At 36.8% G+C, this 13,653-nt stretch overlaps 1 protein-coding gene across 1 annotated transcript; it reads left to right on the forward strand.

Moving 5' to 3' along the window:
* On the forward strand, positions 4,425-9,065 carry LOC109349569 (protein CHUP1, chloroplastic-like). The gene is made up of 6 exons (XM_019590420.1): positions 4,425-5,764; positions 6,446-6,577; positions 7,105-7,286; positions 7,404-7,515; positions 8,405-8,539; positions 8,657-9,065. The coding sequence occupies exons 1-6, from the start codon at positions 4,652-4,654 to the stop codon at positions 8,753-8,755; spliced, it is 1,773 nt and encodes a 590-aa protein (XP_019445965.1). The 5' UTR covers positions 4,425-4,651; the 3' UTR covers positions 8,756-9,065.

Below are 13,653 nucleotides of genomic sequence, written 5' to 3' on the forward strand. Positions count from 1 at the left end.
ACCGGTACTAGCAACTTCGACTTCCGACACTCCTGAATCCCTCGAAAAATTTCGTACAACATAGCACGTAGCTTTTCGATTATTTTTATTAATCACCTTACTCAATTCTTCGCAATAAACATGACCCGCCCTTATCATGTTATTTGCTTCATTTCTATGGTGTAGAAACCAGGAGTTTAGTCTATGATATGTTGCTCTAACAAGTGCAGTAATAGGCAAGGCCCTTGCTCCTTTCAGAACCGCATTTACACATTCAGCCAAATTCGTCGTCATATGGCCGTACCGTCTCCCCTCATCATATGATTGCGTCCATTTTTCTTTTGGGATTTTATCTAACCACGCTGCCGCCTTAGAGTTTTTTTGACGTAATACAGCAAGCATTCTCTCAAATCTTGGCCGCATCAATTCATAGCCTACAACAAGTACAAAAATATTCACAAAAATCCAACATACAAACAGTTTCAAATAATTGACATTCATTTCAACACTTACCCATTTCAATGACTTTTTCTTTCAGATCATTATCTCTGAACTCCTTGTTGAAATTGCTAGCAACATGGCGGATGCAATATACAGAATGATCATCACACCATTGAGGGAGCTCAGTACGTAATGCACCTAATAAACCTGTACCCCTATCTGATATAATGCAAATATTTGGTTGTGGGGTAACATATGTCCGAAGATTGTAGAAAAACCATTCCCATGCCTCTTTGGTCTCTCCTTCTACAATCGCAAATGCTACTGGAAATATACGTCTGTTACCATCTTGGGAACTTGCTATTAACAAAGTTCCAGTATACTTTCCAGTCAAAAACGTCCCATCAACTTGAAGGATTGGTTTGCAAAAACCGAATCCTTCAATGCACGGCTTGAAAGCCCAAAACACCCTATCAATAACTAAAGTATTATGTTCATCAAGGTTAGATGCTGAATATCTTACAATTGTACCTGGTGCATAATATTGAACAGCATTCAACCAACGAGGTAACTCCTTGTATGATCCCTCCCAATCACCATAAATTTGGGCCATTGCCATTTGTTTAGCAGTCCAAGCCCTCCTATATGTGACCGTATAACCAAAACGAGTTACCACTTCCTTCACTAATGCTTTGATTGGTATACCAGGATCTTCTGATACTAGTTGCACAATGCAGTTTGCGATGAAAGATGAGTTCAACTTCGTGTGATCTTGTGAAATATTAGTGGATACACAAGTGTGACTTCCACTAATTTTTCTAATCTCCCAAATATCACGCTTCAAACTTTTTGATGCTCGAAGTCTCCAATCACACCCAACACCATAATATTTACATTTTACAACATATCTATCTGGCCTAGACTCATCGACAACGTAATCAACAGAATTTCTAATATGAAAATGTTTTACCGCATTTATTGTTGCCTCCTTTGATTCAAATTGCATACCAACAAATAACTCATTATCTATTTCATTACTTATGTTACTACTTCTATATGGAAAATCTTGTCCAGATTGATGATCAATGTTAACGAAAAAAGATGAAGGATTATGATATGTTACGCTAACTGCTTCATGTGTGGTAATCTGAACATCATCATGCTCGTCATCATCAAGCTCGATGTCCTCCTCATCACTAAAATCACTAACAATATCTCTAATAATTGCCATCTAAAACATATTTACATTTAAACAAATGTAACACGTAAAATTATATATAAAATAAAAGATATAACAAAATTTTAACAATTGGAAATTACCTTAAATATTCAGAGTTCTTCAATTCCAGTATGATGCAATTTTTTTATACAGTTCAATTCTTCCTCCAGTGTGGTTTTACACTCGGGGTTGGAGATATATATAGAGCTTGGAAATCGTGCACAGAGTCCACGACATTGCATGGATCTCGTGGACCTTATCCACGACATTGCCATGAAAGTCGTGCATGTGGTCCACGACTTACAGGGACCTGACACATAGCAGGGAAATCGTGGATGAGGTCCACGACTTTCCAGGGAAATCGTGGATGAGGTCCACGACTTTCCAGGGAAATCGTGGATGAGGTCCACGACTTTCCAGGGAAATCGTGGATGAGGTCCACGACTTTCCAGGGAAATCGTGGATGGGGTCCACGAGATCCACTAAATTCTACCCCAATCCCGTAATTAATTCAAAACGTACCCCAAAGCTGGGATAGTGTAGTCAAACTACACTATCCCAGTAATTTTTCCGTTGAGAGTATTACATGAAAACAGGCAAAACATGGGTTGATCTTGCAAAGCTTTGTTATTTGTGCTCGAAATAACGTAGGACTTGCATAGAAGAGTTCAACTTATCTCTGGACTGCCCAGTACTAAAATATAGAATAGATTGTTTTTTAAAACTTTTGAATTATCAATTGAAAAATAATTTAAATTAGTAGGCGTTAATTTTTTTTTTCACATGTTGCAATTCTCATATGGTGCCCAGTATTAATTTTTTTCCACATGTTGCAATTCTCATATAGTGCTCAAGATAAATGAGTAACTGCCCCATCATTAAATAATAATCGATAACTACAATAAAAGCACATTATTAAGTCTTTATTACATGATATATATTTCTATAAAATCAACTTAAGAAATTTCATATATTATAGGATAAATGATGTGTTTTATAAGATAATAGTTAAATTTGAATTCTTATAACATAATGCATCTGTATATGATACATATTCATCCCAGATTTATATACGGTATGTGATAACACTTCACTGCACTTACAAGTTGCATCACACACAACAATGTTGTATTTGAGGTATAAACTATAGAGGAAACAATTTATTTCCCACTGAGAATGATTTAACAACCCACTGTAATTTGAAAGCAATGCTTCACATGGCCCGACATATTCATAAAACTGCCTCACCTAATACTGGTGGTTGAAAGTAACCAAAATTAACATAGCTTCAGACTGTAGGACGGTAGTAGCCTATGTCAAGTGCACAGATACATGATGGAAATTTTCAACTAAAAAGTAAAAACTGTTGCTTCAATTGCCAAATCAATCTCCACGTAAAGGAAACGAATCTCAAAACATTGGACGTTTAAAATAAAACTCAAAATAAACTATATAGGAAAAAATGATTTAATATTAGAAACACTATCATGATTATTTGAGTGCATTAAGGATGTCTGCCAACCAAAAATTAATATTTCCTGGATGTAGAGTATATATTTTTTTAGTACATTAGTATTTTATTATGGGTGAGATTTTACTCTCAAATTTTTTACTCTAACCATCAAATCCTCTTATAATTTTTCTTTTTTTGTTGATAGTATGGTGGGATTTGAATCCATAATCTTCTGCACTTCATTTTTTAAGTCTTTTTTTTTTCAACATCAGACCACTTTATGAATTCTTATGTAGATACTATATTAAAGAATTGGGCTTCTCTCCATTACTAGAGAGTCCAATACTAAAAATAAGGAGACACATGATTTTGTTATTTTTTAATTTGAAAATAAAAAAAATCTGAACCATTAAATATTTGTAAGTGTCACGTGTTAACATCTGGGGCCAGTATTGGACTCTCTAGTACTCGAGAGGAGTCCAACCCCATATTAAAGTGGGTTTTGTGTCTCATTACAAAATGTTGTATATACATAACATAAAGTTTAGATTGATAATTTTTAGATAACTAAGTCTCTATTGTTTTGATGTAGTTTTCGTTTAGGTTTGGCTCATTATTTAAATAAATAAACTTTTTTGGCTAAAAATTATATTTAGATAAAAGAGATGGATAAGAAATAAAAAAAAAAGCTATAGAAAGAATCTCCATACTTAAAACATGTAGATACCTTTATAATAAATTTGAAGAAACCACAAAATGATTTTCTTGTTCAAAACCATAACTGTAATATTTTCAGAACTTTATACTTTTTTAAAGGATTAATTATTGATTCATAATATTAAGATATATTTCATGTATAAAGTATAAACCATTGATGGACAAAACGCAACAAGATTGTTTACGACCAGGCCGTTACCAATGTCAGAGAAAAAAAAATATAATAAAAAAGAAATAAACGAACCGTTAGTTTCCTTTACGGTAAAGGAAATACTAAGTCCCATAATATAGGGTACACATCACACTTTGTGACATTTTATGTGCCATAAATTGTGATTGGTCAGAAAAAATAGATTTAAGTTAAAATTTAATTATTAAGTATTTTTTTGACAAATCACAAGCGCATGACACATGAAGTGACACAAAGTGAGTGTGGAACAGCAATGTGCTCCCAATACTATAAGGTTATCTTATATATTTAAGTTTACAAGAAAAATAAATATTTGATTTTTGAGATAGGAAAACAGTCCTGCCCATAAAAATAATTTATTCATTACAAAATATCTACAGAAAAACTAAATCAGGGAGTACAGTACAAACACTAACCTCTTAACCCCATCATATTTTCGAACTTATCTTTCAATAGCAGTATCTCTCTCCCTTTTCGCTATTAAATTCTAAAGTAATTGCTGATTAGGATCGGAGAAAATAAGATTCTTCTTCGTTTCTGTGCACTTTCCCTGTCTAGTCATTTAAGCAACGACGTCCTTATCTTTGTCAAGTTCCACTTCAAAACCACAGCACACTGGAAAAAAAACGAACACACCAATTGTTCTTTCACCATGGTTGCTGGAAAGGTAAGAGTAGCAATGGGGTTCAAGAAGTCACCATCTCCATCACCGCAAAAGAACCAACCTCCTCCGCCGTCCACAGCAACATCCGCCACCAATTCATCGCCTCACAAGTCCTCATTCTCACGCTACTTCCTACGTACTTCCGCTCAGGTTCAACCTAAGCCGCCGAACGTGACGGAGCTCCTCCGCCTGGTGGACTCGCTCCGGGAGAGCGAATCTAGGTTGAAAATGGAGCTTCTGGAGCACAAGCTGCTCAAGGAGTCCATCGCCATTGTTCCCGTTCTCGAGAACGAGATTGAGACGAGGGAAAGTGAAATCGAAAGGAGGAAGAAGAGAATAGAAGATGTGGAAGCAGAGAATGAGAGGCTGAAGAATGAGTTGCATGAACTCAAGCTTCGAATGGAAGAAGAAAAGAGAGAAAGCGAGAGGAAAATGAAGGCGTTAAAGAATGAAATAGCAGAGCTAAAGAAAACGGCGTCGTATACTTGTAGCACTATGGAAAGTGAGAAAAACTCCTCTGCTTCGCAGAGTTTCCTTGACATTTCTACTAGGTCGAGTCTTTTCAAGAGCTTAAAGAAAACGAAGTCTGAAAATGGAACTGGATATTTGAAAAGAGAGGTTGTTGCTGAAACAGAAAGGCCACGTCACTCGCGGTGTAACTCAGAGGAACTCGCCGATTCCACTGACTCGGTTCTTAGCGGTGCCGTTAGATCTCGTGCGCCTCGAGTTCCAAAACCGCCACCAAGGCCATCGTCTTCTTCGCCGTTTTCAGCTTTAAGTGGTTCTTCAGAAGAAACAGAGAATGTGATTACGCAACCGCCGAAGAATCTAGCAGCTCCGCCTCCTCCGCCGCCACCTCCGAAACCTGCGTCCAAGACTGCTCCACCTCCTCCGCAGCCGAAGGGAGGCAGGACGATAACGACGAAGGTGAGGAGAGTGCCTGAGGTGGTAGAGTTTTACCACTCCTTAATGCGGAGGGAATCCCAGTCGCGAAGAGACTTAACCTCAAGCGGCGGCGGGACGGAGGTCCCGGTGATGTCGAATGCCAATGCACGGGATATGATAGGCGAGATCGAGAACCGTTCGAGTCACTTATTGGCGGTAAGTGAATGCGGTGGGTTTTGGCGTAATTACTGTTTTGCCACTTTCCATTATGGCAGTTTCTGCTGACATGTGACGTCGCTTTTATTGCTTTAATTTGAATTTGATTTGATTTTTCGGTAGAGAAGACAGTAATCTGATTCACTATTAGGTAACCCAAAATCGTAAATATGCTCTAAATCAGTGGCATTTTGCAGTGTCCCGTATTCATGGTCAAATAGCTAAGATATGCTCCAATTACTGAAACTATTAATCAATTAAGTCAAAGAAATCTATTAATTGAGTGAAATATTTATTAGGTATTTATACACAGATATTATCTACATTCCATTTATATTATTTTTTTAAAATTAATATAATTAAAAATAAATGGTAAATAATAAATTGATAATATATAAAGTTCTTAAATTGTTCCTATGTCAATTAATTTAGCAGTATTTGTATTGATTTAAGCTTAATCATATCAACTAAGAGTTAGGATCCTCTTGAGAGGAGGAATAGAGAGTTAAGTGCTTCAAAAAATAAAAAAAAATTAACTTTTAATGATAAATTTATCATTTTAATTATAATAAAGCACTCCTTATTAATCAACTACTAGTTAGCAAGAATCAATTAAATTAATCTTTTCTTTCTATCATCCGTTATGGCACTGCTTGCGCAATAACCTTCCTTTGTTTATAGATTAAAACAGATGTAGAAACACATAGAGATTTCATCAGATACTTAATCAAAGAAGTGGAGGGTGCAGCGTTTACAAACATTGAAGACGTGGTACCTTTTGTCAAATGGCTTGATGATGAGCTCTCCTATTTGGTAATTTCTTTTATGTAACTTTAATTTTTTATTTTAACAATATTTATGGATAATACTCTTTGGGTGTACAGTGTAGTTCACTTTCCTGATGATGTCCTTAGTATTAATAAGTACTTTTATAGTAGAATATATAATTACTGAAGTAATATTAACGATAATTAATTTAAAAAAACTATATTTAATTAAGTACAATAGTACATGTCAACCAATGACATATAATATGAGAAAAAATGTATGTACTGACAATGTATGAGATCTATACAATATAATTGTATTATTCCCATTTATATTTAATAATTATTGACTCTTCAAAAAATGATAGAAATGATTGAGAGGTGATGTATTGACTCTATATAAAACTTTAGTCTATAGATATTAATAAAACAATGAGCGGAATATGTTATTCTAAGTTATATTTTTATTGAAAAACATGTTTATCTTTCTTTTTTATTCTCTGTGTTGAGATTAATTCTTTTAGAAAAAGAAACATGATTTAATTTTTAATGAATTGCTTTTGTGGCATTCAGGTTGATGAAAGAGCAGTGCTTAAACAATTTGATTGGCCAGAACATAAGGCCGATGCACTGCGTGAGGCTGCATTTGCATATTGTGATATGAAGAAGCTAGAATCTGAGACTTCATCTCTCTGCGATGATCCTAGGCAGCCGTGTGGTACAGCTCTTAAGAAAATGCAAGCTCTCTTGGAAAAGTATGTCAAGTTGCCAATTTTATGAACTCTTCATTTGGCAACATAATAACAAGATAAGATTACTCAATGTGAATTCAATGTTCATATTGTGTTTTGTGTTTCTTATGGTTATGGCAGATTAGAGCATGGAGTTTACAGTATCTCAAGAATGAGAGAATCAGCAACAAAGAGATACAAAGTCTTCCAAATACCAGTAGATTGGATGCTTGATAATGGCTATGCGAGCCAGGTAATTTCCATGAAAGTCAGTACATTATAATTACATATGTTTACCTTGTATGCACGCACCTAATCTAACTTCCATGAGAGCACAATCTTTTCTCCCAAAAAATGTGTAATGTTATGTGTCATTTGTTGCATTTGGTCAAAGAAACACTTAATTTTTAAACTTTTAACTTAAATATTTTGATACATGTGTTCACAACTTTAATAAAGTTAATGTAACATACACAGCCCATAATCTTTCAAATTTACTAAATAATGGGCATGAATTGTTTATTGAGTATGTGGTATTAAATAGGCCCATTAGCAATAAGCATATTTATCATTACAGAACTTGTAAAACAGCTGCCTTACTATATGGCATTTTTAACAATTTGCTGACAGCAAAAATGACTAAATCAATGCTTACACTCCCACTATTATTTGATGAATGAGACTCCTTATTTGATGGGCCCATTATCTGCATGCGCACATGTGAACTCCAAGATCTTTACAATCTATCTGTTTGTCTGCTTCATTTTTCTAGAGAAGGAAATTTTCCTTTCTCTGACTCTTCATATGTTAGCAGTGTTAAAGTGATACATTATTATATATTAAATATGAGTAGGGTCTGTGAAGGGATACATTATTATATATTAAATATGAGTAGTACAGTAAAAAATGAAAACTGTACATGCTTCTATACGAATATAAAAGTCACACATGCACAATCTGTAATCAGGCCAGGATTATGTAGCATATGCATGGTAGATTGCAAATATTAAGTTTCTTGCTATGAAGCATAATAGAATGGTAGATTTCAACTATTTAATTTTTTGCTACAACTGAACTATTATGGGGGAGAACTTTGGTTAACCCATTTTCATTTATCGCATCGGCAATGTTAATTGTTGCAGATCAAGCTAGCATCTGTAAAATTAGCCATGAAGTACATGAAAAGAGTCTCTGCTGAGCTTGAAACAGTTGGTAATGAGCCTGAGGAAGAAGAGCTCATCCTCCAAGGAGTTAGATTTGCATTCAGGGTACACCAGGTAAAATTTTCTCCTTTATCTTTAAACAGTAGTACAAAATTAGCACCTATTGTAACATAGAGAAAGCACATAGTATAGGGGGGCCATATAGAGTAATGAGTTGTTGATTTTTGGCAGTTTGCTGGTGGTTTTGATGTGGAGACAATGAGGGCATTCCAAGAATTGAGAGATAAAGCAAGGTCATGTCATGCTCAATACCACACCCAGCAACAATAATTCTTTAGTTGCAGTTCTGCTATAACTCTTTAAGTTAAATGCTGGAGTAAACTCAGCTTCAGATAAATTGGTAGCCGTAGCCCCCTTCTCCCTTTTCTGTAAAGCTGGTGTGACATTTCGCAATCGCAGTAGCCATCCTTAAAGTAGAAGGTATTCATAATTCATCCATTTATTAATAATAACTTGTATACAAAATCGTAACACCAATTCGTTTCCACTGGCAAATGTTGGAAAATTTACTTAGGTAGTATAGTTTGACTACACTAACTTTTGGGATATATTTTCAAGTAATGACGGGAATAGTGTATTTTTACCAAACTCGTGGATACCATCCACGATTTTACCAAAGTCATGGACCCCAACCATGATTTCTCTGGAAATCGTGGACACCATCCATGATTTCCATACAGAGCTTCTCTCCTTAGTGAAATCGTGTATGGGATACACGACTTCTATAGTTGTGTACCCAGAACACGAGATTGGATCAGGCATTTCAAAATTTCCATTGCACGAAATTTATTTTTCTTTTTAATATTATTTTTAATTTATAAAAATAATATACTTAAATTAAACTTGTAAATTTAAATTTTGAAAATTTAATTGAATATGATAATTTTAGTAAAGTTTTATTTTTATGGAATTCGGTTATTAATTTTTGTTAAAATTATTAACATATATTTTAACAAGAAAAATGGAATTATAATAATAAGAAAATTTCATAGAAAAGACAACAAGAAAATTTCATAAATTGTAGTAGGAATTTGAAAATCATTAAATTACTGAAAAGAAAGAAACAAGAATAAAAATTCCTAGTGGCGTCTATGAGATGATGTTCCACATCCATGTGTCTTTCTCTTTCGAGGTGATTGGACTCTTAATTGTTATTGTTGCGATTGATGTTATCTTCTGTAACGCCCCGAAAAATACTTCTCAAAAATATTGCAGAATAATGGGTAATTTTTTTTTATTGAAATGGTGATGTATAAAATTGTTTCCTTTTTAAAACCTTCCTTTTCCGGGACATCACTTTAAGTAACTCGAATGCGGAAAATCAACTTATCGTTATCGAATGATAACTTAACTTGATTCACAATTTCCTGAATAACACCATGCATATAAACAGTTAAGTCATAATTAGTTCATACAAACTACATCAACAAAGACGGAAACTATATCGCCGCTACATATACAAAATCACCAGATACACAGCCCCCATCAAAAACCAAAAAGAGGACATCGACTGACCCCCAAGCTGACTCAGAAGATTCTAAGAATGCAGGACCTCTCACTCGGGTCCTCCTCCTCTTCCAAGTCCGACACGAGGTTGATCACCTCCACCGAACTCTCCACATTTACGAGCTCAATGACCTCCTCCTCCTCCTCTTCTTCCTCCACTTCGTTATGCCACAACCCAGCGGCATAATTTGGTGGGGATGACATTCTCAAACTCGGAGTCTTCTTGCAATGACCTCCTCCAAGAATCCGGCTTCTCTGGGCTCTGCTCGATGACGGAGCATCCAAACAATCTGCCCACGTCCTATGACCATGGGAGGGAACCGCGCCACCACTCCTGACTGGCGGGTGTTGGAATCCTACATCTGGAGACATCAGTCCCGTTGGCGGTAATGTGAAGGAAGCGTCAATGTAAGCGTCGGGGTGAGGGATCATCATTGATGACCCGTTGCACTCCATGTGCAACGACAGACCGCATGGGCCTGTGTAAGGGTATCGGTGCCCATCACTGACCCATTGTCCCGCCGGAGACATCGTGAAGTGATAGCCGCGAATGTGGGTGCTGTTGTTGGCCATCTGCATAGCAGACATATACAAAACAAGAACAATACAACAGAGAGAGTAAGACATCTAATGAACATAAATTCATTGACGGCTTGGACTTACTCAGAATAGCACACTCAGACATAAAATATATTTAAACATATAATTCATTATTTATTATCGACATTATGAAGTAATACATAACTTACCATTTATTCCAACATTACTAATATATCAAATCATAAAATTAACTTATCATAACTTACCATACCCTCTCTGTTGTATTGTTCTTGTTTTGTATATGTTTGCTATGCAGATGACCAACAACAACACCCACATTCGCAGCTATCACTTCACGATGTCCCCGACGGGACAATAGGTCAGTGATGGGCACCGATACACTTACACAGGCCCTTGCGGTCTGTCGTTGCACATGGAGTGCAACGGGTCATCGATGTTGATCCCTCACCCCGACGCTTACATTGACGCTTCCTTCACATTGCCGCCAACGGGACTGATGTCTCCAGATGTAGGACACCGACATCCACCAGTCAGGAGTGATGGCACGGTTTCCTCCCACGGTCATAGGACGTGGGCGGATTGTTTGGATGCTTCGGCATCCTGCAGAGCCCAGAAGAGCCGGGTCCTTGCAAGAAGACTCCGGGTCTGAGAATGTCATCCCCACCAAATTATGCCGCGGGTTTGTGGCATAACGAAGTGGAGGAAGAGGAGGAGGACGAGGTCTTTGAGCTCGTAAATGTGGAGATTTCGGTGGAGGTGATCAACCTCGTGTCGGACTCAGAAGAAGAGGAGGACCCGAGTGAGGGGTCCAGCATTCCGTGAATCTTCTGAGTTAGCTTGGGGGCCAGTCGATGTCCTCCTTTTGGTTTTGATGGGGGCTGTGTATCTGGTGATTTTGTATATGTAGTGGCGATGTAGTTTCCGCCTTTGTTGATTTAGTTTGTATGAACTAAAGATGACTTAACCGTTTATATGCATTGTGTCATTCAGGAAATTGTGAATCAGATTAAGTTATCATTCGATAACGATAAGTTGATTTTCCGCATTCGAGTTACTTAAAGTGATGTCCCGGAAAAGGAAGGTTTTAAAAAAGGAAACAATTTTATACAATCTCTATCATTATTTCAAAAAAAAAATTTACCCATTTTTCCGCAAGGTTTTTGAGAAGTATTTTTGGGGCGTTACGCATTGTCCCATCGGGGACATCGTGAAGTGATAACCTCGAATGTGAGTATTGTTGTTGGCCATCTGCATAGAAAATATATACGAAACAAGAACAATACAACAGAGAGAGTAAGACATCTAATGAACATAAATTAATTGACGACGTGGACTTACTCAGAATATCACACTTGGACATAAAATATAGTTCATCATTTATCATTTACATGATGAAGAAATACATGAATTACCATTTATTCTACCAATACCAATATATCAAGTAATATAATCAACATTCTACTCATAACCATATCACATGCATAAATGTAGGAATACCCAATGCTTGTAACTCACATGTAGGGATTCACTTCCACAATGATAATGTATGCATGATATGTCATGATTATCCACCTTACACCAATATCCTTCAATGCATGCATATCATGCATGATATGTCTTACTCTATTTGCTGTATTGTTCTTGTTTCGTATATATTTGCTATGCAGATGGTCAACAACAACACTCACATTCGAGGTTATCACTTCACGATGTCCCCGATGGGACAATGGGCTAGTGACGGGCACAGATATACATACACAGGCCCCTACGGTCTGTCGTTGCACATGGTGTGCAACGGGTCATCGATGATGATCCATCACCCCGACACCTACAATGACGCTTCATTCACCTTGCCGCCAAAGAGGCCGATGTCTCCAGAGGTTGGATTCGATACCCGCCAGTCAGGAGTGATGGCGATGTTCCCTCCCACGGTTATAGGATGTGGCTAGATTGTTTGGATGCTCCGTCATTCAATATAGCCAAAAGGAGCAGTGGTTTTGGAGGAGGTCCCTGCAAGAAGGCTCCGGTTTTGAGAATGTCATCCCCTCCGAATTATGCTGTTGGGTTATGGCATAATGAAGTGGAGGAAGAGGAGGACGAGGTCATTGAGCTCGTCAATGTAGAGTGCTCGGTGGAGTTGATCGACCTCGTGTCTGACTCGGAAGAGGAGGAACACCCGAGTGAGGGGTCCAACATTCCTGGAATCTTTTGAGTCAGCTTGTGGGCCAGTCGATGTCCCCTTTTTGTTTTTGGTGGGGGCTGTGTTTCTTTTGATTTTGTATATGTTAGTGGCGATGCAGTTTCCGCCTTTCTGACCTAGTCTGTATGAACTGACTATGACTTAACCTATTATATACATCGTATTATTCAGGAAATTGTGAATCAGGTTAAGTTATCATTCGATAACGATAAGTTGATTTTCCGCATTCGAGTTACTTAAAATGGTGTCCCGGAAAAGGAAGATTTGAAAAGGAGGCAATTTTTATATAATTCATTTCAAAAAATATTTTTTACCCATTTTCCGCAATGTTTTTTTGAAGTATTTTTCGGGGCGTTACAATCGTCATCATCGTCTTCGTTTATTTGTGAAGGCATTGTCAGTTGATAATATTGTTGAGAGTTGAATGCCGAGAATGGAGTATTTGAAGTAGTGTCAAACATTGATGACATTCCTTGAAATTGTGAAGACCATGCTAAGTGAGAAAATGAGTAGTCATCCATTGCTTCGTAACCGTCAAACCTAAAGGGATGTTGTTGTTGCTGCTGAGGAGTAGGAGTTTGAGTGTATACATGCAGATAAGTATCCGTCTGAGTTTGACTCTTATAATGTTGTTGATAGTCAGGTACAAAGGCATTTGAAACTGTTGTGTATTAGGAGCTTGAGAAGTAGTTGAGGAGAAGGCGGTTTGAAGTAGTTGAGCAAATGCTTCCATCATCTTATTGCAGTTTTGATAGACATCATTCAATGACTGCAACAGATTTTGAAACACATTTGTATGACCACACATATCCCGAATCATTTTGATAAAATTGTACTGAAAAAAATGGAAAAAAAATTAAAATGTTAGAATATGTCAACACAATTTAAAATAAAATATAAT

This window comes from Lupinus angustifolius, chromosome LG06 (genome assembly GCF_001865875.1).
Source record: "Lupinus angustifolius cultivar Tanjil chromosome LG06, LupAngTanjil_v1.0, whole genome shotgun sequence".
NCBI lineage: Eukaryota > Viridiplantae > Streptophyta > Magnoliopsida > Fabales > Fabaceae > Lupinus > Lupinus angustifolius.